This window comes from Notechis scutatus, chromosome 16 (assembly GCF_049901735.1).
Source record: "Notechis scutatus isolate UNSWTSFEM ecotype Mainland chromosome 16, rNotScu1.2, whole genome shotgun sequence".
In the NCBI taxonomy this organism is placed as follows: domain Eukaryota; kingdom Metazoa; phylum Chordata; class Lepidosauria; order Squamata; family Elapidae; genus Notechis; species Notechis scutatus.
In genome coordinates this window covers 1,130,001-1,156,500 of record NC_142024.1, presented here as the reverse complement: position 1 = coordinate 1,156,500, position 26,500 = coordinate 1,130,001, and the positions used below count along the sequence as shown (strand labels likewise).

General features: G+C 46.0%; 1 protein-coding gene across 5 annotated transcripts in view; it reads right to left on the bottom strand.

Annotated features, from left to right (window-relative positions):
* The window catches only part of CAMTA1 (calmodulin binding transcription activator 1), a 256,312-nt gene that overhangs the window by 69,645 nt on the left and 160,167 nt on the right, over positions 1-26,500 (bottom strand). For all 5 annotated transcript variants that reach the window (XM_087944632.1, XM_087944631.1, XM_087944634.1 and 2 more), the window contains one exon: positions 1,203-1,274. Coding sequence is in view for 1 of the 5 variants with exons in the window: in XM_087944635.1 (XP_087800761.1) it covers positions 1,203-1,274 (72 nt within the window). In the remaining 4 variants the exon portion in view is untranslated. The remainder of the gene's footprint in view (positions 1-1,202; positions 1,275-26,500) is intronic.

Below are 26,500 nucleotides of genomic sequence, written 5' to 3'. Positions count from 1 at the left end.
GAAGATGCTCTCTGCAGGCCTTGGTGGAGGAAAATCTACTTAAAGGTAAAGATAACGGTTTCCCTCGTTGCACATCTGTGCTAGCTCTAGTGGGTGGTGTTCATCTCTGTGACAAAGCTGAAGAACCAGCGCTGTCTGTGGTCATGTGGCCGGCAGGACTAAACGCCTTCGAAGGCGCATGGAGTGCTGTTCCCTTCCCACCAAAGGTGGTGCCTATTTTTCTACTTGCATTTCTTTTCCCTGCTTTCGAACTGCTGGGTCAGCAGAAGCTGGGACAAGTCACAGGAGCTCACTCCTTTATGCGGCGCTGGGGATTCGAACTGCCGAATGGCCGACCTTTCTTTCTTTCTTTTTTTAATAAAAATACTTCATTAAACAAACGTATACAAATACAATAAAAACCAACATTCCACTTGTCGCAACTTAGGCCAAACAATGTTCCCTCAATCTGACATCTCTCAAATTGTGTGTAGAATACTCTTTCACAGTTATTACTTTGGCATACAACACAAAGTTTCATCTAATTATATATTACATATAATTAGATTAGATATAATTATAATTGTTACATAATTGCATATAATGTTAATAACTTCCATCATACCTTATTAGTTTACTTTTATTGTTTTCATGTCTACCTCCCAGCCAATTGTACCAGTAATTCCAAATCTCATAATATTCATAATACATGTCCTCTTTGTTTTTAAGTCCCAATGGTAGCCTGTCAATTTCGGTGCATTCCAAAACCTTTCTGATTGACAAGCTCAGCTCAGTCTTAGCCACGTAGCCACCGCGGCCCTAAAAAAAATCTACTCAGTCAGCAACAAACCCCGTGGCAGCGAAAATATGGAAGTCACTACTCGGCGTAGTAGAGCAAGACAAGCAAGTTCTCAAAAACAGCTGATTTTTTGGGGTGGGTGGGTGGGAACTAAAATACAAATACAGCCATTTTTTTTTTTGCTGTATTTCCACCTTTTCTTCCAACATGCGAACAAACTCAAACACCGTCAGTTGAAATCCAAGAATTAAAGCGCAATAAAATCACAGAAACGGCAGCAAACTTTTCAGCAGAGAAACGACGTGAGGAACCACCAAGGGGAAGAAAAAAAACCACACACAGAGATTTTGGGGGGGAGGGGGGGAAAAACCACAGCAGGTCCAATCCGTCCACCTGATAAACGGGCACCTGGCACCTGTCTTACCTGAAGCAGCCAATAGCACCTTCGGTGGAATGTGGGGATGATTGACGAGTGGACGTAACAGCCGTAGAGACACTAGAGAGAAGGAGAAAACAGGAGGAGAGGATCAGCACGTGAGGAGGACGAGTAAAACACGGGAGGAAGAATCACCTGCCAGTCAAGAGCTCTTTGTCAAATCTTACCCAAAGCCAGACGTTTGCTCCGTAAACCCTTCTGCTAAAGTTGAAAGTTGGTTAGTGAGTAAAACAGAGTCAGGAAAGAGCTTGTAGAAGCTACCTGGTTATGGGGTGCCATAAAAGCAAATTATTTACTAAGACTGTATTACTATTCTTCTTCTCATCCTTCCTAGTACCAAACTCTTCCCGCTTATGACTATAACCGTGTTTCTTGTGTCTTTACAATTGATATTGCTTCGGTTTGTTCTCCTAGTATGATTCGATTGCTTATTAGTAACCTATGACTATCACTACGTGTTGTATCTTATGATTCTTGACGAATGTATTTTATTTTTTTTATGCACACTGAGAGCTTATGCACCAAAGACAAATTCCTTGTGTGTCCAATCACACTTGGCCAGTAAAGAATTCTGTTCTGTTGTTCTATTCGGTATTTTACTCTCTTCTCTTCTCTTCTCTTCTCTTCTCTTCTCTTCACTTCACTTCACTTCACTTCACTTCACTTCTCTCTTCTCTATCCTATCCTATCCTGCATTCTGTTCTATTCTATTCTATTCTATTCTCTATTCTATTTCTATTTCTATTTCTATTTCTATTTCTATTTCTATTCTGTTCTGTTCTGTTCTGTTCTGTTCTGTTCTGTTCTGTTCTGTTCTGTTCTGTTCTATTCTATTCTATTCTATTCTATTCTATTCTATTCTATTCTATTCTATTCTATTCCATTCCATTCCATTCCATTCCACTCTAACAAGCCAGTGATGGAATGGGTGACATCCCACGTCCCTGGAAGGCAAAAAAACACAAGACTGCCTCTCAATTATTTTGGCCATGCCGTGGCGGGGGGTGGGGTGGGAGGAATTCACTGGAGAAAGCCATGCTAGAATGAAGAAGGTTAGAGTGAGAAGGGGCCTGGGAGGTCCAACCCCCCCCCTGTTCAAGCAGGAGACCTTAGACAAGTCGAGAGAAAGGGGTGAGGAATTCTGGGAGTTGAAGTTCACAAAGCTTGAAATCGCTGCAGTAGAACAAAGAAACATAGGGTTGGAAGGGACCTCGGAGGTCTTCTAGCCCAACCCCTGCTCAAGCAGGAAACCCTGCACCATTCCAGACATGCCCAGTTTCCTTTTGAAAACCTGCCGTGATGGAGCAAGCACAGCTCCTGGAGGCAAGTTGTTTGATCCATCCCTCCATCTCTCCCCCCTTTTCAAAGTTCTTGGAAAGAGTTTTCCTTGGGAATCCTGATCTTCTGGCCCCCAGGGAAAACCCAACGATGCCAACCTTTTGGGTTCCCGTTTCCACCGCACAATTAAGCAGCATCGTTTGTGCCACCAGGGAGAGCCTTCCCTTTAACAAGCGCCAAGAGAATCATTTTTCATTTCCTCTAATCCATGAGGCCCATCAAGCGCATCTAGTGGGAAGGAAGGAAGGAAGGAAGGAAGGAAGGAAGGAAGGAAGGAAGGAAGGAAGGAGAGAGGGAGGAGGAGGAGGAGGAGGAGGAGGAGTCCAGACTCCACTTGAGAGCTTCCATCCTACAAAAAAACCCTTCCAGATTAATGCAGCCACTCTGGCCAAGGGTCCAAGGTCAAAACTATTATGGGATGGGACCAGGGTGTCCCTGAAAGGGTCCATTTTTAAACAGGCACCAAAACAACTGGCTTGGGGGAGAGACTGTCTCAAGGATTGAAAAACCAGAATTGGGATGGTTGCAAGCCCCCACCCCACCCTGCACCCAGTCTGAAAACCTAGTTAGTATTCGGGGAGTCGGAGCCACCGATTAAAACCCAGTTTGTCTCCTAAGAGCAAAGAGTGACTAACTCTGAAATTAATTTCAGGCTAAAAGGGTTTTGAGTCAGCCAAATCCAGCACCAGGAATCGAGAGCCAGCCACGGGGGGTCAAGGAGAAGGGGCTTCCGTGACGTCCAAACCCTAGATTCCTAGAACTGGAGAGCTGGGAGGGGTCCAGTAGGTCTTCTAGGACAACCCCTCAAAAAAATCCAAAGAAGAAAAATCACAACCCACACCAAAAAAAAAAAAAAAAAAAAAAAAAAAAAATATATATAAAATCTCTCTCTCTCTCTCTCCACCCCTTTCTCTCTCTCTTCATCCATCCATCCATCCATCCATCCGTTTGTCATGTATCTTCTCCATCTGTCTCAGAGTCATAGAATCCTAGTGCTGGAAGGGCCCTTGAAGGTCTTCTAGTCCAGCCCCCTGCTCAAGCAGGAGACCTCATACCATTCCAGACAAGTGGCTGTCCAGTCTCTTCTTAAAATCCTCCAGGGATGGAGCACCCATAAATTCTGGTGGCCAGCAGTTCCATAGTCTAATTGTCCTCCCTGTCAGAAAATTCCCCCTTAATTCCGGTTGCTTCTCTCCTTGATTACTTTCCATCGGTTGCTTCTCGTCCTGCCTTCTGGGGCTTTGGAGAATAGGCTGACCCCCCTCCTCTTCTTTGGGGCAGCCCCTCCAATATTGGAAGATGCTACGGTGTCCCCCCTTAATCCTTGTTTCCATTAAACGAGGCCTCCCCAATTCCTGCAAACCGTTCTTCCTACGTTTTATCCTCCAGGCCTTTAACCCTCTTTATGGCTCTTCTCTGCACCGTTTCCAGGGTCTCCGCCAAGGAAGACCCTCCAAAGCAGGAGAAGTCCTGGGTTTCTCCTGTCCTCCCTCTTCTCGGGTCGCCTCTCATGTGCTGAGCCAGGAGGGAGATTCCCCCCCCAGATAAGCTGACATATCATGAGAAAATTAAGGCCCCTCCCTGCTTCTTCAGCGTTTCCTGGCACTGGTCCCTGCTTAGCATAATTTAATATTTCAATTGGCTTTCTCTTTGGGGCTGTTTTCTCCTCTCCCAAAGGGACCAAAGTGGCCTGATTCCACTTTTGTGCCGGCGTGGAGAAATTTCGGCTCCTGGAAACCGGATTTCATGATGGTCAAGAGTTTCTGTCGCGAGAATCTCGCCGGTGGGAGATGTTACCCGCTGGGCAGGGTCTGAAAATGACCCTGGATATAACCCAATAAAGTTAACTTGGCATGGAAGCCTCTGCAGTGTTGGAACTGCTTATCCCAGGAACTTTGGGCAGGTCAAAGTATTGCCTGGGACAAGAGAGTAGAAATAATGGAAGGTGCTGAAGTGAGTAAGTTGACATTTGAAATCAGAGAACAAGAAGACAAACAATATTAAAAGATAGGGGATTTATTTTACCAATGGTTAGATAAAAAAAAAATATGGACATGAAATATTTTAGATAATTTTATAATATAAGGATAATAGAATTATAGAGAATGCAACATAAGGATGTATTATTATTGGATGGATTTATGATGAGGTAAGGAATGTTATCCTATCAATTATTATATTGCCGTTGTAACTTTGAACTTTGGTCACTGAGTGAAGCGTCGTAAACCGAGGGCGACCTGTATTCCCAACGGGACACAACCATGTCACTTTTCTTGGCTTCCATTCGGAGGTCACCTTGAGTTGCGGGCCCAGTTGGGGCATCACACTTGGAAGGGTCTAAAGAAGAGATGCTATGGCTCCAAGCTGGCTGGGTTGGAAAACAGATGATGGAAACCGTTGGCAAGAAGGATGAACGAAGGAGGGATTTTGCTTCCTCCTGTAGCTTTGGGGCTTTATTTAAATAGTTTTGTTCCTTGCTGGGAAGTTTAAATTGGTGTTGCTGTTATGTAAGGGCTTAGAGGCTGGAGAAGGATTAGAAAGGAAGGAAAGGAAGGAAGGAAGGAAGGAAGGAAGGAAAGGAAGGAAGGAAGGAAGGAAGGAAGGAAGGAAGGAAGGAAGGAAGGAAGGAAGGAAGGAAGGAAGGAAGGAAGGAAGGAAGAGGAAGGAAGGAAGGAAGGAAAGAGAGAGTGCACTTTGTTAAGAGTTCCTTCAAATGAATTCTTGCTTTAAAAGGCGCCCAGAAGGGAGAAAGAGGGGGGATGGGGGGGCTTCATTAGCTTGCTTTTTTTTTCTGATTGGAAACATTCTCTCTCCCCCTTAGACACACACACACACACACACACACACACACACACACACTAACCGCCACGCACAACAGGAAGCCCTGGTGTATCCGTGGCTCTGTTAATGCGAGGCTGGGCCGGGCGCCAAGCCTTTAAGTGGAATCGAATTCCGAAAAAAGAGCTTTAATCAGCACTTTTTTATGGACGGAGTTACTCGCCTCCTTCCAAGGTTAATTCTGAGCAGGCGGAATTAATGGCCTGGACAGAGACGGGGTGGGGTCTCCCCCCCCAGCCCCCCCACGACCCTCCAGGGCTTCCCTCCCCCTTGACAAAACGTCCCGGGAGGGGGGAGGAGGGTTGTGGGAGCCAAGAGGAGTCGGAAGGGACCTCAGAGGTCTTCTAGTCCAACCCCAGGGGTCAAGGAAGGGGGGGGGTGTCACTTCCTAAGGGGAAACTTTGCCCTGTTTTAGTCGCACACACGGGTTGTTGTGAAGGGAATCCGGATTCTGCCCTGGAGGTTGATTGTCAGGAGGTTGCACAAGGGGGTGGCATGAGCCCTTTCTCTCTTCTTCCTTCCTTCCTTCCTTCCTTCCTTCCTTCCTTCCTTCCTTCCTTCCTTCCTTCCTTCCTTCCTTCCTTCCTTCCTTCCTTCCTTCCTTCCTTCCTTCCTTCTCTTTTTCCTTTCTCCCTCCCTCCCCCTATTCCTTTCCTTCCTTCCTCCCTCCTTCCCTTCCTTTTCATCTCTCCTTCTTTCTCTCTTTTTCCTTCCTCCCTCTCTTCCCTTCCTTTCCTTCCTCTTCTATAAAATACACACCAGCTGGCAAGAGGGATGAAAGGTCATCCTTAAAGTCAGGCGAACCTTGCAGATTGCAAAGAAACGTTGCGTGGCCTGGCACCGAAAATCCTTTCTTTTCTGGGATCAATTCCTGAGAGCCTTGGGGGAGGGGGGGGCGTTTCACAAGCCCCCCCCCCAACTCCTTCGAAGACCAGGCGTGACCCTATCCCTGTGGGTGGCAGGGCCTGCCCTCGGCCACTAGATGGCACCAGAGGACCACTTTTTCATTCTCCCCCCTCCCCTTAATGGAAAGGAAATAAAAGAAAAAATTAAATGACCAGCTTTTCCCTTCCCGCCAGCAAGATTGTCTGAGTTTGCAGATATTCATTTCAAAAACAATTTTATACGCACACACACACACACACACACACACATGCTGTATAATTGTTTAAAATGAATGAATGTGTGTATCCCGTATGTATGTATGTATGTATGTATATATACATATATACATACACACACACACACACATACACACACACACAGTATATGTATATAGGCAGACGAACACAATACAGATGAACCCAATACCGAAGCCTGATGATGGCAGATGAGATTCTGCCGAAACGTTGCTACAACTTTAAAAGCACAACTATAATGACGTGGGAAAATACCCGAACAAAGCTGAATACCATACACACACACACACATATATATATATATGTATATACACACACAAATAGAATGGAATAAAATGGAATGGAATGGAATGGAATATAATATAGAATAGAATATAGAATAGAATAGAATAGAATAGAATAGAATAGTATAGTATAGTATAGAATAGAATAGAATAGAATAGAATAGAATAGAATAGAATAGAATAGAATAGAACAGAATACAGAATACAGAATAGAATTAGAATAGAATAAAGAGAATAGAATAGAATAGAATAGAATAGAATAGAATAGAATAGAATAGAAGAATAAAAGAATAGAATAGAAGAATAGAATAGAATAGAATGAAATTCTTTATTGGCCAAGTGTGATTGGACACACAAATATATATATGCATACACAGGTAATCCACGTCTTATGACCACAATTGAGGCCGAGACTACCGTTGCTAAGCGAGACATGGGTTAAGCAAGTTTTACCCCGTTTTATGGCCTTGACGGCCACTGTCGTTAAGGTCACCAAAGGGGGGAGGGGATCGCGGGGACAGGGCAGCTGCTTAGCGACGGAAACGTTGGGCTCCGTTTCAGTCATAAATTGAAGACTGACTGCAATCCGCATTCCAGGAAAGGGGGGAGGGTGAAGCTCGAAAAAAAGGGAGAGGGGTTTGCGGTGGGGCTGGTTTGAAAAAAGAACGCAGCCCCCGCCCCCGTCTCTAATGAAACCACTTTGGGGGAATGTGAAAAATAAAATAAAAGAAGTCAGACACTGCAGTTGGACCAGCTAAAAAAATCTACAACTCCCCGCTGGATTGCGCCGGTGAGAGGGAGAAATATATATTTAAATAAAATCTATTTTTTCCCTCCCTTCAAAACCCGTCTAGGTTTCTCCCCCTATCATATGCAATTCCCCAATTCCCCAAATAGGAAGCTAAATCAATCTGAAGAGAGAACAAATCACTTAAAAAAACTCCGGTCTGAAAAGTTTAGATATGAGGCAGGGGGATAAATTATACGGGGGGCCCCCCCCCACCCACCCACCTTACAGCTTGGAGCAGATGACCTTCTTGGGGGTCTGAGGAGGAGGAGGAGGAGGAGGAGGAGGAGGAGGAGGAGGAGGAGGAGGAGGAGGAGGAGGAGGAGGAGGAGGAAGAGGAGGAGGAGGAGGAGGAGGAGGAGGAGGAGAAGAGGAGGAGGAGGAGGAGGAGGTCGTCTTCTGGTTCCTGACTGTTGGTGGTCTGTGTTCAGGGAGGGTTTTCCCCACATGCCTTGATTTGCAATATCTCAGGGGCTGCCCCAAAGAAGAGGAAGGGGTGTCCCCCCATCCTCCAAAGCCCCCGAAGGCAGGACAAGAAGCAACGGATGAAAACTCACCAAGGAGAGAAGCAACCTAGGAACTAAGGAGGAATTTCCTAACAATGAGAACAATCAACCAGTGGAACTCCTTGCCACCAGAAGTTGTGGGTGCTCCATCCCTGGAGGATTTTAAGGAGAGCCTGGGCAGCCATGGATCCAGACTAGGATAATGTCTCCTGCATGAGCCGGGTCAGACTAGAAGCCCTCCAAGGTCCCTTCCCTTCCCGCTTTGTTATTCTGACCTTCCCAAGGACGCTTCTCTTTTTGGTCCCCAGGAAAAAACAACAACACCCTGAGTTGAAAACGAAAGAGGAACAATTGGCCATCCTTTTATTGCGAGAGAACGGGTCGGTGCCAGGGCGGCTCTGCCAAGATCTGCCAGCCAGAGGACGGACGGGGACACACACACACACACACACAGAGACACACCACCTTCCCCGGCGTTTAATCCCAGGAGAATATTCTTCTAAAACCGAAAGGGACACTGTCAAATGTCCCCCCTCCACCAGACAAACCAAGGTCAAAGCATGAGCGAAATAAGCGGCTCCCGGTAAACTCCAGCCATGCGCCCACTGCCAAAACCGAGAGGGTTTCGCTGCCAAAATGCTGCCCTCGCCATCCCAGGGACGGTGAAGAAGGGACTGCCCCTCCAGATGCCTCACAGATGTCCAGCTGTTGACCCAAACAGGGGAATCGCAGAAGCACAAGGCTGGAAGGGGCCTGGGAGGTCTTCTAGTCCAGCCCCCAGTTTGAAGGGGAGAGCCTACTACGGCATACCAGTCCAACGGCCGTCTGGCCTTCTCAGAGACCTGCAGGGATGGAGCGCCCAGAGGGAAACCTCTCCCTTGTTCTCACTGTCGAGAAATTCCTCCCAGGTTGGCTCTCTCCTTGACATTGGGACCTCTTGAGACGATCCAAATTTCCCCCTTCGTGGAGATAAAGGGGTTCAGGCCAGACCCCCTCCCACTTGGACAATGGCCATCTCTGTTGGCAGCCGCCACCCAACCGGACTCCAGATCCCAAAGCCCAACAAGGCCAGGTGTCGGTCACTGTTCACCTGGAAAAAAACAGAGCTGGGTGTTTATTCACCGAACTTCAGCAAACGCCACCAAGAGCGAAGAGAAAGGAGATGGACAGCAGGAGAAAAAGGAAGAGAGAGAGGCCAGCCGCCGCCAAGAATCTGCCTCAAATAATAATGCAGCAAGAATGATTTATTAAATTTATATGCCACCCATGTCCTGCATATCTAGCCCCTCCATCTGTTCCTCGGTCTCTCCATTTACTCATCCATCCCTTCTTCTCTCCCTCCATCTCTCCATGCATCCATGCTTCCATCCATATATACAATACATGTTGCACATACATACATACATCGATACATACATGTATACATACTGTACATACATAAATACATACATACATATGATACATACATACTGTACGTACATACAGTACCTCTCTCCATCCCTCCCTCCATCCGTCTCTCCATCTCTCTCCACCTCTTCGTTTATCTCTCCCTCCATCTCCCCGTCTCCATCTCTCCATCCTCTGCGGAATTAAGGAAGAATTTCCTGATAGTGTGAAAACAATGAATGTGGCTGCTCCATCCATGGAGGTTTTTAAGTAGAGGTTTTGTCCAGAATGGATGAGGGTCTTCTGTTTGAACACGGGGGTTGGACTAGAAGACCTCCAAGGTCCCTTCCAACTCGGATATTCCATTACTGGCGCAGTTATAGAAGAGGCCCCAAAAGAATAAAGGGATGGGTTTTTTTTAAAAAAAAACATGCCGTGGCGTGTCGGCTGCAGGAGGTACACATTTCCTTGGCTGTATTGTGTATTTGGGTGTGTGGGTGTGTAAAAATGTAGCTCCTTTGCAGATACGAGCGGTCAGGCTCCCTGGGCATCGGAGGGTGCAAGGTGGACGTGAGAAGCTGGAGGCACGGCTGGCTAATGCTGGTGTCCCTGCTTTGCACACAAAACCTTCCCAGGGCTTCCCGGGAGGAAGGGAGGCGAATCTGCCTCTGGCCGAGCGACAAAAGGCTGCACATGGTTTGGGTGGGATCCAAGTTGTGCTTTTTGGACCCAGCCGAAAAGGCAGCCGGTCAGCTTGAAAACCGGGGAATTTGTCGGCTCTTTCGAGACCCTTCGGCGGATCCCATCTTTAAGACGGTGCGATTTTATTCTGTCCTTCTCATGGGGGATTCCCAGGGCCCCATTTCTAGGCGCCTCTGTCCTTGAAGCAGCTGGTCAAGGCAGGAAACACAGATGAGGTACAGAGTAACAGAGTTGGAAGGGACCTCAGAGGTCTTCTAGACCAACCCGCTGGAGACCCTCACGCAAATGGCTGCCTGACCTCTTCTTGAAGACCTCCGGTGCTGGAGCGCCACCAACATCTGAAGGCAGGCTGTCGCACTGACTCATTGAATCACAGGGCTGGGAGGGACCTCCAAATGTCATCTAGTCCAACCCTCTGCTCAAGCAGCAGACCCCCGTAACATTTCTAGACAAAATGGCTGCCCAGGCTCTTCTTGAAAACCTCCAGGGATGGAGCACCCACAACTTCTGGAGGTCAGCCCTTCCTTCCTTCCTTCCTTCCTTCCTTCCTTCCTTCCTTCCTTCCTTCCTTCCTTCCTTCCTTCCTTCCATCCATCCATCCATCTGTCCTTCCTTCCATCCATCTTTCTCTTCTTCCTTCCTTCCTTCCATCCATCCATCCATCCTTCTGTCCTTCCTTCCATCCTTTTGTCCTTCCTTCCTTCCATCTTTCTGTTCTTCCTTCCTTCCTTCCATCTTTCTGTCCTTCCTTCCTTCCTTCCTTCCTTCCTTCCTTCCTTCCTTCCTTCCTTCCTTCCTTCCTTCCTTCCTTCCTTCCTTTCTGTCCTTCCCCTCTCCCTCCATCATGTATTTCAGCTTTCTTTCTGCGAATCATAGATTCATAGGGCTGGAAGGGACCTTGGAGGTCTTCTAGTCCAGCCCCTGCTCAAGCAGGAAACTCTTATTTTGGACAGGAGGCTCATCCAATCTCTTCTTTAAAAACCTCCCAGGGATGGAGCAGCCACAGCCTCTGGAGGCAAAGAGTTCCACCGGTACCTTGTTCTCACTCTCCAGGGAAATTTCCTCCTGGCCTTCTCATTCTTCGCCGTGGGAACATTAAGGGAAAGCCATCATCCAAAGACGGCCAGGAAAATATTAATAACAACTTATCGCCTCCAGACCAATGAGGGAGAAGATGCAGGAGCTCCAATGTTACAGTGGCCTGCGTTCTCACCCCCACCCCCCCAAAAATGCCAGTTTTGCAAGAGCCGGGGCTATCGTGGAGCAGATGGTGAGCCCTGCAGGGTTTGCAGGCTCAAACGACCGACGCTCGTTCCAAAATCTATTTAAATACCAGATTACCCTGATTTCTGCCAGTCGAAGGGGCTGCGAGGCAGTGGCAGCTTGCTCCATTAATCAAAATTCGGTGGGAAAAGGCAACCTAAGGCTCAGGGCTGTTGCAAAAGGAGGTTTCAGGGAAGCCAGGATGGGAGGGGGGGGGTCTCTGCTCCAGGACCCCCCTGGCATGGGTTGGGGAGGGGTGGGGGGGACGAGACCCATGCTGAGCCCATCCCTCAGTTTTCCTCTCTGCCTCCAGGACTCCGTGTAACTCCTGGCCTTGCTCTGGGCCAGATCAAGGGTTAGAGGAGAGGAGACCACTCCTCAGCTCCATCTGGGTGGGCTGTGGGGAAAGGGGAGGGGGGATCTGCCTCAGTTTGTTTCCAGTTCGGGTGGAGAGGGAGGCTGGAGGGATGCCCTGGGTGGCTCCCCGAGTTGGGTGGTTTCCTTGCAGACGTTTCATGACCCATCTAGGGAACGTCATCAGTGCTAGAAAGGAATGGAGTTTGCGGGGTGGGGGAGAAGGAGGAGGAGGAGGAGGAAGAGGAGGAGGAGGAAGAGAAGGAGAAGAAGAGGAGGAGGATGCCTGTGGGTTCCTTGAGGGTCTCTCAGCTTGGTGGTTTTCATGCAGACGTTTCATGACCCAACTAGGCAACATCATCAGTGCTACAAAGGAAGGGTGGTCCCTCCAGCTGGCCCAACCAGGCCACGTTTTGGAAAGCTTGAATCTGAGACAGATCAACAGATGTCTCCTTGCAAGGGAGTGAGCTTGCACCAAAAATGCCAGCTCTTTGGCCAAGGAAGGTCTCGAAACTGCAGAACCCTGAATTCTCATCCCAGCTTTTTTGCAAATTTCCTAATCCAGATTGGGGGGGGGAGGAATGAGGGGGAGGGAGGGGAAACGGACGGAGGAGGGAAAGGAATCCCCTCCACCCTCTTGGGCAAGGTGAGGTGGTGGAGAGGATCCATCAGATATTTTGGGGGGTTGCTGTTTTCCCTCCTCCTCCTCCTCCTCCTCCTCCCTCCTCCTCCTCTCAACTCCAAAAGAAAAAAGGAATTGAGAGCAAAAAATTTTGTTTAAAAAATCCTCTCTTCTGAGCCAGTTGTCTCTGGTTGGGGGTAGAGATAAATTCTAATTAAAAAGGGAAATAATCATTAAAAGATGAATCCACGCTGAACAGTGCAATTAATCAAGCACTTTGTTAATACATATTCATATTTGTTGCTGTTTTGACTCGGGAATTGGAGGGGGCCGTGAAGGCACCGAGAGAGAGAGAGAGAGAGAGAGAGAGAGAGAGGGGGGGGGAGAGGGAGAGTTGGGGGTCGAAGACACGAGCAGGGACCCTCCTCCGCCTTGGGGCAGCCCCGTGGCTGGGTTATCGGTGGGGCTGGGGGAGCCGAAAGGAGGGGACTCCATCATAAGCGGACCAGAGGCAGATCCGATCTCAAAGTAGGCAGGAATCTCTTGACATGAGAAGAATTAATCACTGGAACCGGCTTCCCTCCAGAAGGTGTGAGGGCACCATCGCTTTTTGGAGGTTTTGAAGAAGAGACTGGACAGCCATTGGTCTGAAAATGGTTTAGGGTTTCCTGTTTGAGCGGGGGGGGGTTGGACTAGATGGCCTCCGAGGTCCCTTCCAATTCTATTATTATTCGATAATCCCAGACCTCCAAGGTCCTTTGCTTCTGAGATAGATAAGATACATGACAAATGGAGGGAGGGATGATGGATGGAGGGATGATGGATGGATAAATGGATGGAAATGGAGGGATGGAGGGATGGATGATGGAGGGATGGATGATGAATGGATGAATTGATGGACAGAGATGGAGGGATGGATGATGGAAGGTTGGATGGATGGATAAATGGATGGAAATGGAGGGATGGAGGGATGGATGATGGAGGGATGAATTGATGGACAGAGATGCAGGGATGGATGATGAAAGGATGGATGATGGAAGGTTGGATGGATGGATAAATGGATGGAAATGGAGGGATGGAGGGATGGATGATGAATGGATGATGATGATTGATGGACAGAGATGCAGGGATGGATGATGAAAGGATGGATGATGGAAGGTTGGATGGATGGATAAATGGATGGAAATGGAGGGATGGAGGGATGGATGATGGAGGGATGAATTGATGGACGGAGATGGATGGATGATGAATAGCTGATGGATGATGGATAGAGGAATAGATGATGGAAGGATGGATGATGAAAGGATGGATGATGGAAGGATGGATGATGGATGGATGAAGGGAGATGGAGGGGTGGATGATGAATGGATGGATGGAATGGCTTGTCTCCAGAAGTTGTGAAGGCTCCATCACTGAAGAAGAGACTGGACAACCATTTGACCATTTGACCTCTTGCCATGGGCCAGGGGTTGAGCTAGAAGACCTCCAGGGTCCCTTCCCACCCTGTTATTTGGTATCCCGACTACCACAAATGACCTCTTAATTCATCTTCAGAAGAAGACGAGAGGGACGTTCTGAAGGCGGCAAGGCCTTGGCCCAACAACGTCTAGCGCTCCTGCCCCGGAAAGCCAAGCCGGGTGGCGGCAAAGGCCGCCGGCCAAGACATTTGGAGTTTCTTTCGGCAAATTTATATCTAACGCTCCACATTCTTTGACTTTCTGCTTCCTCTCCCTTTCCGTTCCCACCCCGCTTTTGCCACCGATATGATGAAAACCTTCTAGTAAAATCTTCATTAAGTCCTGTCACAGCTCAGCTCCGACATTATTTTTCCTTACATTAGAATTTCCGGCTCAGCTCCTTCTTATTTTATTATTGTCAGGCTGGGAGGAAAACACTTGTTTAATTTGCAGCATCCCCATTATATGCCTTTTATAACGCTTGCAGAAAAAAAAGGGAGAGAGAGAGAGAGAATAAATAAGAAATGGGGCTTTGAATTTCCATATGACTTTAATGTGACAAAAGATTTCTCTTCCCCTTGAGCTCAGTGTCCTCCAACCACAGCAGATTGAAGAACAGAATAGCAGAGTGGGAAGGGACCTCGGAGGTCTTCTAGTCCAACCCCCTGTTCAAGCAGACTGTAGATCATTTCAATCAATCAATCAATCAATCAATCAATCAATCAATCAGAATAGAGCTGGAAGGGACCTTGGAGGTCTTCTAGTCCAACCCCCTCTTCAGGCAGGAAACCGTAGAGCATTTCAGACAAACCACTTCTTAAAAAACCTCCATTATTGGAGCACCCACAACTTCTGGAGGCAGATAAGATTGATTGATTGATTGCTTTATTGATTGATTGAAATGGTCTAGGGTCTCCTGCCTTGAGCAGGGAGGGTTGGACTAGAAGACCTCCAAGGTCCCTTCCGACTCCCAGAATGTGTGTGTGTTCCTCTCAGAAGCTCAAAACCCAACGGTGCCTCCAGGGGGTGGAGTATCTGACCTTCAGGGGTCCTTTGGAGGACTCCCACTCCCCTCTCCCTTAAAAAAAACAGGCCGTGTGTTTTATGGCGGTCCCCAGCATTAAATCTTCTCCTTCCAATTAAAACAAAAAAACTACCAGCTTCTCACCTGCTTTTCAGAACAAACTAAGGCTTCCAGGACAGGATTGGGGTGAAAAACTCGCACGTTCCACCTGGCCTGGACCGATAGCATCCACAGGTAAGTGGCCCACCCCAAACACACGGAAAGGCGGGAAGGTTTAAGTCTCTGGGATGAAATTCCACCCCCACCCACCCCAAAAAAAGAACTTCTCCAGCCGGCCTTCCTTGACATTCAACGAAGCCACCCCAAAGGTCGACGTTTTCCTTGTATTAATTTTTTTATCAAAGCTGAAAAGCTCATTTTCATGAGAGATAATAAAGGCTGTCCGGGAGAAATACGGCGGCTGGGTTGATGACAAATAGCCTGACATTGGAAGCCCCCTTCCTTGTCTTCCCTGGCTGACCTTATCTGAGATCCCGTAAATTATTGCTTTGTTTCCTCAAGAGTTGTCTGGAACAGGGTAATAGCTTCTGACACCGAGGTTGCTGAGCTAGCGGGGAAAATATATATATATATATATGGGGATGAAGAAAAATCTGGGAAGAACCTTGCTGGGTCAGGTCTACTGTTTCTCCAACCAGTTGGGGGAGGAACCTCCAAGCTAGACTGGGGTGGAGGACTTGCCTTCTGCTGAGGAACTAGGACAGATAACCAGAGTGGGAAGGGACCTTGTAGGTCACCTAGTCCAACCCCCCACCCCAAGTGGGAGAATGTCTAGGGTCTCCTGCTTGGGCAGGGGGTTGGACTGGAAGACCTCCAGAGTCCCCTAGGATTCTGAGATAGATAAGATGCATGATAGACAGAAGGATGGAGGGAGGGAGTGAAGGGAGGAAGGAAGGATCGGACTAGATGACCTACAAGGGTGGGTTGGACTAGATGATCTACAAGTTCCCTTCCAACTCTGTTAATCTGTGGAAAGAAGGAAGGAAGGAAAGAAGGAAAGAAGGAGAGAAGGAAGGAAAGGTAAAAGGAAAGGAGAATAGAAAAAGAAAGAAGGAAGGAAGAGTAAAGAGAACAGAAAAGGGAAGGAAGGAAGGGAAAAAAGAAAGAGAGCACAAGAAAAAGAAAGAGAGACAGAGAGAGAAGGAAGGAAGGAAGGAAGGAAGGAAGGAAGGAAGGAAGGAAGGAAGGAAGGAAGGAAGGAAGGAAGGAAGGAAGGAAGGAAGGAAGGAAGAGCTTCCCTCCAGAACTTGTGGGGGCTCCATCACTGGAGGTCTTCAAGAAGAGACTGGACAGCCAATTTTCCAGAATATTGTAGGGTCTCTTGCTTGAACAGGGGGTTGGACTAGAAGACCTCCGAGGTCCCTTCCAACACTCTCTCTCTATATTTCATAAAAGACGAGTTGAGGCTGTCATACCCAATACGGCAGTTTCTGAGAGCAAGAATATTTCTGAAGTCCAGGAGGAACCCTTGTGCCACTTGACTTGAATGGAAAATAAATTATGGAGGTCAACAAGTGATGGAAGACAACAGGGCCTTGAGGCAGACGGACGGCCGTAAATCACCAGCGCCATGTGTCCAGGAGCCCTGGACGTCAGCTCAAGTTTGTGCTGCCTTCAGAAAGGCGCCTGGCCCTTCCATCCCCAGGGCCGGAGAGAGAGGAACAGGGGCCTGACCAGCACATCTTCACAAGAGGCCCAAGGAGCAGAGGCTCCGGACTTTCTCTGTGTAATTCCTCATACAAGAGATCATCTGGAAGGGACCTTGGAGGTCTTCTAGTCCAACCCCCTGGTCCTGAGAAACTGAAACTGAAACTGAAACTCCTCTGCTTGTGTTTTGCATTTGGAAGAGATTTCTTTTCAGGTGGGGAGGGGGAGTCAAACTCCTTAGCATCAGAGCATGTTAATAACAACAACAACAACAACAACAACAACAATAATAATAATATAGGAAATACTCTAAATGCTCTGATGGTCATTTTGAAAAATCCTTTCTTAGTGAGTCCCTAGAAGCCAAGAGGAACCTACGTGCCAAATTTCAGGTTTGTAGGCTTTACGGTTCTGGAGATTTTGTGATGATGCGTGAGGGGTATTGCGCAGATAGATAGATAGATAGATAGATAGATAGATAGATAGATAGATAGATAGATAGATAGATAGATAGATAGATAGATAGATAGATAGATAGATGATAGATTAGATAGATGACAGATAGATAGATAGATAGATAGATAGATAGATAGATAGATAGATAGATAGATAGATAGATAGATAGATAGATAGATGATAGATTAGATAGATGACAGATAGATAGATAGATAGATAGATAGATAGATAGATGACAGATAGATAGATAGATAGATAGATAGATAGATGATAGATTAGATAGATGACAGATAGATAGATAGATAGATAGATAGATAGATAGATAGATAGATAGATGATAGATTAGATAGATGACAGATAGATAGATAGATAGATAGATAGATAGATAGATAGATGACAGATAGATAGATGACAGATAGATAGATAGATAGATAGATAGATAGATAGATAGATGATAGATTAGATAGATGACAGATAGATAGATAGATAGATAGATAGATAGATAGATAGATGATAGATTAGATAGATGACAGATAGATAGATAGATAGATAGATAGATAGATGATAGATTAGATAGATGACAGATAGATAGATAGATAGATAGATAGATAGATGATAGATTAGATAGATGACAGATAGATAGATAGATAGATAGATAGATAGATAGATAGATGATAGATTAGATAGATGACAGATAGATAGATAGATAGATAGATAGATAGATAGATGATAGATTAGATAGATGACAGATAGATAGATAGATAGATAGATAGATAGATAGATGATAGATTAGATAGATGACAGATAGATAGATAGATAGATAGATAGATAGATAGATGATAGATTAGATAGATGACAGATAGATAGATAGATAGATAGATAGATGATAGATTAGATAGATGACAGATAGATAGATAGATAGATAGATAGATAGATAGATAATGATAGATTAGATAGATGACAGATAGATAGATAGATAGATAGATGATAGATTAGATAGATGACAGATAGATAGATAGATAGATAGATAGATAGATGATAGATTAGATAGATGACAGATAGATAGATAGATAGATAGATAGATAGATGATAGATTAGATAGATGACAGATAGATAGATAGATAGATAGATAGATAGATAGATAGATAGATAGATAGAGATAGATTAGATAGATGACAGATAGATAGATAGATAGATAGATAGATAGATAGATAGATAGATTAGATTAGATGACAGATAGATAGATAGATAGATAGATAGATAGATAGATAGATAGATGATAGATTAGATAGATGACAGATAGATAGATAGATAGATAGATAGATAGATGATAGATTAGATAGATGACAGATAGATAGATAGATAGATAGATAGATAGATAGATGATAGATTAGATAGATGACAGATAGATAGATAGATAGATAGATAGATAGATAGATAGATGATAGATTAGATAGATGACAGATAGATAGATAGATAGATAGATGATAGATTAGATAGATGACAGATAGATAGATAGATAGATAGATAGATAGATGATAGATTAGATAGATGACAGATAGATAGATAGATAGATAGATAGATAGATGATAGATTAGATAGATGACAGATAGATAGATAGATAGATAGATAGATAGATGATAGATTAGATAGATGACAGATAGATAGATAGATAGATAGATAGATAGATGATAGATTAGATAGATGACAGATAGATAGATAGATAGATAGATAGATAGATAGATTAGATAGATGACAGATAGATAGATAGATAGATAGATAGATAGATAGATAGATGATAGATTAGATAGATGACAGATAGATAGATAGATAGATAGATAGATAGATAGATAGATAGATAGATGATAGATTAGATAGATGACAGATAGATAGATAGATAGATAGATAGATAGATAGATAGATAGATAGATGATAGATTAGATAGATGACAGATAGATAGATAGATAGATAGATAGATGATAGATTAGATAGATGACAGATAGATAGATAGATAGATAGATAGATAGATGATAGATTAGATAGATGACAGATAGATAGATAGATAGATAGATAGATAGATGATAGATTAGATAGATGACAGATAGATAGATAGATAGATAGATAGATAGATAGATAGATAGATGATGGATGGATGGATGGATGGATAGATAGATAGATAGATAGATAGATAGATAGATAGATAGATAGATAGATAGATAGATTATTTTTACTTTGCCAACTTCTTCAGAAATGGGATGGAGTTACTTTGACGTTTTTCACGCCTGTGTTTTGCGCGTGCCAGGAATGGACGCTGGGCAGCTGGCATGGACAGTGTCCAGCAAACGCCAGCAAGCTGTGTGCCTGTCCTTCTGCCCACATTACAGTCACATTACGAGGGGCTGGCAATTATGAGCTTCTGTGCAGCGGGGGAAAGCAAATATTGTGGCCGTCCAGGCGAGCTTTCAAAACGAAACAAACCCCCCTCCCCGTCCCAGATTTGAGGCACGTTGGCACCTTAATTGGCAGGAAGGCAGCCGGGCCGTCCAGCCTGAAGTTTGGCGAGGCTCGGAACGGACGTGGGCTCCTTTGGCAAACCCGTGACAGATCGGATCTGCATGCGCAGCTGCAGTTAACACGTCTCATGTGGGTCTCCCCGCAAGATTAAGTTCCCCGATGCAGATTAATGAAAATGCGTGCAAAAAATATTTATCTCTATTAATCTCAATCAGAGGCGGGTTAGGGTGGCCAGAGAAGATTTTGCTTGGCCTTCGGGGTTCGGCTTGCGATGCTGTCCACTCCGGACATGGCCGGTCCTGTCCACTCTGCCAGAAGGGGGAAGGGGGGAGAAAGTGTGATGAAGATGAAGAAGGAGGAGAGGAGGAGAAGGAGAGACGGAGGAAAAGGAGAGGAAGAAGGAGGACAAGGGGAAGGAGAAGAGGAGTGGAGGGAGGAGAAGGAGGGAGAAGGAGAGAGAAGGAGGAAAGGGAGAGGAAAAGAAGGAGGAGAAGAAGGTGGAGGGGAAGGAGAGAGGAGGAGTGGGAGGAGGAGGAGAGAAAGGTGAGAGAAGGAGGGGAAGGAGGGTTAGAAGAAGAGGGAGGAGAAAAAGGAAAAGGAGAAACAGGAAGACGAGGAGGAGGAAGAAGGGGAAGAAGAAGAGGGAGGAGGAGGAGGAAAAGAGGAGAGAGAAGGAGGGGGAAGGAGAGCAAAAGGTGGAAAAGAAGGAGAAGAGGAGGAGGAGGAAGAGGAGGAGGAGATAAAAGGTGAGAGGAGAAGGAGAAGGAGGAAGTAGGGGGAGGAGAAGGAAAAGGAAAAACAGAAGGAGGAAGGAAGGAAAGGAGGAGGAGGACGACAACTGTGGGATCCATGATGCCCTTCTTCAAGGTTTAAGAAGAGTTATGTTTTGTAAGCATCACCTGTTGGTGCAGTTTCCCTCAGTGGGAAGGAGCTCCGTTATGGGTAAGGGAAATCTGGGAAGAAGGGGAGAAATTGTAAGCATTTCCTAACTGGATGTTTCTCAAACTCGGGGCCTTGATGGCTGGGGGGGGGGGATTTCAACTCCCAGAATTCCACAGCCAGCCTGGCCTCTTTCCACCAGATGTTTTTCTATAACTAAGCCAGCTGTGAATTTAAAACCTCTCTTTTTCAAAGCAGGGCTTATTTCTCTGTTTTCCAATCAAGAGAAGAAGATACATGTCAACCCTTCTCAATAAAAAGAAAGAAATGCTGACGGGAAGGAAGGAAGAAAAGAAAAGAAAAGAAAAAGAGAGAGAAAAACCAGACAAATTAAAAATAAAGAATGAAAGCCCGATTGTTTCCTTGCTGCATCTCAAAACGTGCCAAAACAAACCGTCCGAGAAGCGGGGTTTTTTTTTTGTTCTGTTCGTAAAGTTTTTATATAAGTCATACCGGGAATCGATGTTTTCTTGACACGCAGGGATTTTAAAACTTCAAGGCACCCCGACTCCGGGTTGCAAAATCTTTAGTGAAATACAATCAAATGACACAAAATCCATGACACTTGCCAGGCAGACCCCAGGAAGATAGATCTTAAGACCTTTGCTGTCAGTAGCTGCTTCGGATTATAAGGTGTTTTTTTTTTCTACCGCAGAAAGCCAAACAGATGCCTCTTAACAAACAGGACTTCAGAAATCACATTCGAAATGCCGATAAAGATGTTTTTTGTAGGGCAATTTTGAAGAGGTTTTCCCCTTCCATCCTACATAATACAGAACATAATAGAATAGAATAAGAATAATAGAATAGAATGTAGAATAGAACAGAACAGAATTAGAACAGAATAGAATAGAATAGAATAGAATAGAATAGAATAGAACAGAACAGAACAGAATAGAATAGAATAGAACAGAACAGAACAGAATAAGAATAAGAAGGAAGGAAGGATGAATGGAACAGCTTGTACCCAGAAGATGTGGGTGGCTCCATCACAGGAGGTCTTCAACAAAAAAATTGGACAGCCATTTGTCTGGAATGGCATAAGGATTCCTGCCTTGGGCAGCGGGGTTAGACTAGAAGACCTCTGAGGTCCCTTCCCGCCCTATAATCCTACTTTCTAAGAGCCTCCTTAAAATACCATGGAAGAAAAAACACACCAGCCAGCAAAATTGCCGTAACCATATATATGGTTTTTTAGAAAAGAAATTAAAAGTTTACCCCTCCGCCTGCTGAAAAACTGCCACCTCCTCGCAGCCGTTAGGATGGTGGATTTTCTGGAACCTGGGCAGGGGGCCTGGGGGGGCTTCGCCCACGTTGAAATATGTGGGCAGGGGATGTTTTGAAAACCTCTCCAGGGACCCGGCCTCATGCAAAGCCCCACAAGGTTATTTTTTCCTCCCTGCCCCATAAAACCGCAACCTTGCAACTGGCACGGAGGTCAAGTTTTAAAGTGCAGGCAGGAAATCTGTGCCAGGAGTGGGGTCACTCTTAATGTCCGCTCCGACGCAAAAACGGGGACCGCGGCATAATTTGACAGGGCTACGGGAGAGTTTTATTTGCAATCCGTGTCCCGCGATCGCTTCGAACGCGGCCTTTCCCCCTCCAGACTTCAGCTCCGAGCGCTGCTTAAGCTGCTCGTGTATGCGGCTAGTCCTCCTATTGTAGCAATTCGTTTAGTGACCGTTCGAAGAGGCGACGAGATAAAACAGACTTCGGACTAGTATGGACGAGGGCAAAGGACTCAGGTCCCTTCTGGCTCTATTCTGATTGATTGATTGATTGAAATGGTCTAGGGTCTCCTGCTTGAGCAAGGGGCTGGACTAGAAGACCTCCAAGGCCCCTCCCTTCTCCAATGGAACCCCCCCTCCCCACCCACCCCACCAATTCCATGTCCTCCGTGTGCCGGGAGCTCCCTGGTCGCTTGTGCTCCAGACGAGTTTGGGAGAATGGAGATTTATCGCTCTCTGTCCGCCATAAAGGAAGGGAACATGTGCTAACAGTGTGTTCTTTGCGTCAGGCAACCGGCGAAATTGCAAAGCAACAACCCATTAAAACTACTCGAGTTTGGCTAACTGTGGATTTACTATTATTATTTCCATCGTAGGAGATACGATGTGCCCCCCCCCCTTTCTCGCCACAAACAGCCACATCGGAGGAGGAGGAGAAAAACGTGCCAGGGTCCTCCGGCGTTTTTAATTAAAATTGGGTATCAAGGCGCACCGACGCCCGGGTTTTCTGCCCGGCCACATGTTCCGACCACATGGCGCCCCCATCTGTACGCCTCTCCGACCACCCGGGCCTACGGGAAAGGACGGGGCAGCAGGGCTGAAGGTAGCCCTCAGCCCTGTAGGGCAGTCCTCGACTTACGACAGTCTTGTTTAACGACCATTGGAAAGGACTCAGCGGCACTGCAAAAGAAGGGGCTTAGGGTGGGATTTCAACCCCTAGGGCCCTTGCAGCCTCCGCCGCCCCGTAGATCCCAGTTCAGACGCTCAGCAATTGGACTCCTATTTACGACGGGGACCTCCGGGGAGCCAGTTCCGTTTAACAGCCGTGTGACTGAACTTAGTGACTGCAGGGATTCAAGGGCGGCAAGGAAAGTCGTAACCTGGGTGACAAAGCTCACTGAATGACTGTTTCACTGAGCGACAGCAATGTTGGGCTCAGCTGCCCCCCCCTCCCCCCCGCCGCTGCCTGCGCAAGGTGTCCTCTGCCTTCGACTTTTGAAAATACGGAGGAAAAGGGACCGAAAAGACGGCATTTGCATATAAATAATAGTCATGTCAAAACATAAGATGGCCGGATTTGCTATCCTTAAAACTGGATTGCGCTACATGATTTGCCGCTTAGATTCCGGAATTTCTCTCCTGGGCTCAAGGCAATTAATTGGACCAGGCTGGTATTTACCTTAGTCAAGATGGAGGAGGAAGCGTCGCCCGATGCCTCCATGAAGGAGCCCCTTCCAAAAGCGGGACCGCAATTTTAAATTAGGGGGTCCTGCAGAGGAGGGGAGCTCTGTGAATTTAGCCGAGGAAAGGGGAGAGAGACAGAGACAGACAGAAGATAGATAATGGGGATAGACAGACAGACAGATGAATACATGGATGGATGGATGGATGGATGGATGGATGGATGGATGGATGGATGGATGGATGGCAGAGAGAGGGAGAAAGAGAGGAGAGAGAGAAAAAGAGAGAGGGGAAAGATAGGGAGGGAGGGAGAAAGAGAGAGGGGAAAAGAGAGGGAGAAAGAGAGAGAGGAGGAAAGGGAGAGAGAAAAGGGGGAGAGGGAGAGAGGGGGGAGAAAGACACAGAGAGAAAGAGAGTGAGAGAAAAGAGAGAGAGAGAGACAGAAAGAGAAAGAGTGAGAGAGAAGAGAGAGAGAGGGGGAAAGATGGAGAGAAAGACAGAGAGAGGGAGAGAGAGAAAGAGAGAGAGGGAGAGAGAAGAGAGAGAGCGGGAGAAAGACAGAGAAAGAGAAAGAGAGAGAGAGAGAGTTGAAGTCCACTCATCTTAAAAGTGGAAGAGGTTCAGAAAGACTTATTTCCGTGGCTCTTTAAAAGTATAAAGAATCAGCACTTTCCAGACCTCTGATTGCTGAATAGTGTATTTATTACGAATCAAAACCTGATTTCCCCTCTGTGATCCACAAAAGAAAAAAAAAAACCCAGAAAGATCTGCCTTCAGAGGAGGCTTTGCCTGCATCTCTGCATGAGCTCCTGACCAGGACAATCAACCCAGAGCAGAGACCCAACAGGCAGATCCCTGTGAGGCGGACAGGGAACCCCCCCCCTGATCCTATGCATTTGTCTTTGCATGCTTTTTTGCAATACCTTAAGAAACCTGTTTGCGTTATATTGCATCACTGCAATTATCTTGGACTGTGTTAGGCAAAATCAGACATTAAACTTGCCCAGGCGGGGTTGGACTAGAGGATCTCCAAGGCCCCTTTGAACCTGCATTCTAACAGACAACAGCAAAATCCCTTCTCTTAGGAAGGGAGGACGGTCCCTTTTACAAAATATTGTGGTTTTTTTTTAAAAAAAAAAATCAAGTTCATTCTGACCCATTTACAATAAACTTTTTTCAAAGCTTAACAAGTTCTTTAAAATTAAAATAAAAAATTAAGTTCCCACCCATCTGCGCTGGATAAATGCAACACATCCAGCCTTTTTTTTTTTTTTTATGGCCATCTTGTAAATAAAATGCCATTCAGCATTTAGCTGTTTGGAAGAGGGAAACCTGGCAAAAAAAAACCTTTTGCAAGCGATAAATACGTTTGCCAAAACACACAAGAATGAAAATCTGCAAATTCACTCTGCCAGCATTGGCTCTCTACAGATCCCTCTTTTGTGTGTGTGTGTGTGTGTGTGTGTGTGTGTGTGTGTCTTATATATAATCTTAGTTATTATAATATATATAATCTTAGTTATTTTGTGGGGGGGGCGTTTCAAATACCGTCTTCTTCTCAGCCAACACGGTCAAGATATGATATTCATGCGCGTTAATGTGCTCCCACTTATGCCGGATCGCGACAAGATCGCGAGAAGCGATGTGTTAATTTTATTGGTCGGACGTCACCACAAGGGATCACATAGCTCTTTATACTGCACACGAGTAAGGTCACACAAACTTGTGTCTGGTTTTGGTCGCCACCCTATAAAAAAGGAAGAGGCTGAGACTCTGGAAAGAGCGCAGAGAAGAGCCGCCAGGAGGATTAGGGGAATGGAGGATAAAATGTGTGAAGGTTAGAACAGTTGCAGGAATGGGGGGTGTCTACTTGAATGAAAAGAAGGACGGAAGGGCTGGTGGGATAGCACCTTCCAGTGTTTGAGGGGCTTCCTCCAAAGAAGAGGAGGGGGCTCAACTTATTCTCCAAAGCAGCAGAAGTCAAGAAACAACCGGTGGAAACTAACCAAGGAGAGAAGCAACCTGGAATTAAGGAGGGATTTCCTGACAGGGAGGACAATTCACCCGTGGAACAGCTGGCCACTAGAAGTTGTGGGTACTCCATCACTAGAGACTTGGTGGAGGGTCTCCTGCTGGACCAGGGGGTTGGACTAGAAGACCTCCAAGGTCCCTTCCGACTCTGTTATTCTATAATCCCAGATCAATTAATCTCTCTCCTTCTTTCTTTCTTTGTCTCTCTCTCCACCCCTCTCTCTCCTATCTTCTCTCTCTCTCTCTCTCTCTCTCTTCCTGTCCTTCTCTCTCTTTTCTTCTTTCTCTCTCTCCTTCTCTCTCTGCTCTCTCTCTATTCTTTCTCTCTCTCCTTCTCTCTCTCTCTCTCTCTCTCTCTCTCCCTGTCCTTCTCTCTCTTTCCTTCTTTCTCTCTCTCCTTCTCTCTCTCTGCTCTCTATATTCTTTCTCTCTCTCCTTTCTCTCTCTCTCTCTCCCTCTCTCTTCTCTCCTTTCCTCCAGCAAAGGAGAAGGGGAAAAAAAAACACGCCCAGCGCTTGGATTTTCCAATTATACCACCTACGGCGAGTTCGGTTTGTTCTCCCAGCTGATAATTCACCTCTCCGCAACGGTTTTCAAATCACAACCCCAAACGCGAGGAAGGTGAAGCTGAATTAAGAACACGCTGCACATTTTATTCCGCTGGCAATTAAAAAAAAGCCACTGATGCCAAAAGCTTAAATCTCCTATGAGGTTTTTTTCCCCCCTCCTTCTTCTTTGAAAGGAGAAAATGCGTGTTACTCTCTTAACACACACGCACAAGCACCCTTCGAGAGAGAAAAGAGCTGAGTTCAGCAACACGCATTGTCTGGGGCACGCAAGGCGGGTTTTGTATTAAGTGTAATTCTCAGGAAAAATACAAAAAGTCAAAAACATTCTGGTATTATAAAATAAAAGCCAGGAGCAGGATGCTCAACGGTGTGGAGCCTGGAAGAAACTGACTTATGAAGAGGCCAAGAAGGTGGGTCCTGCCCTTAGAACATAGAGTGCGCTCGGGCTGGAAGGAACCTCA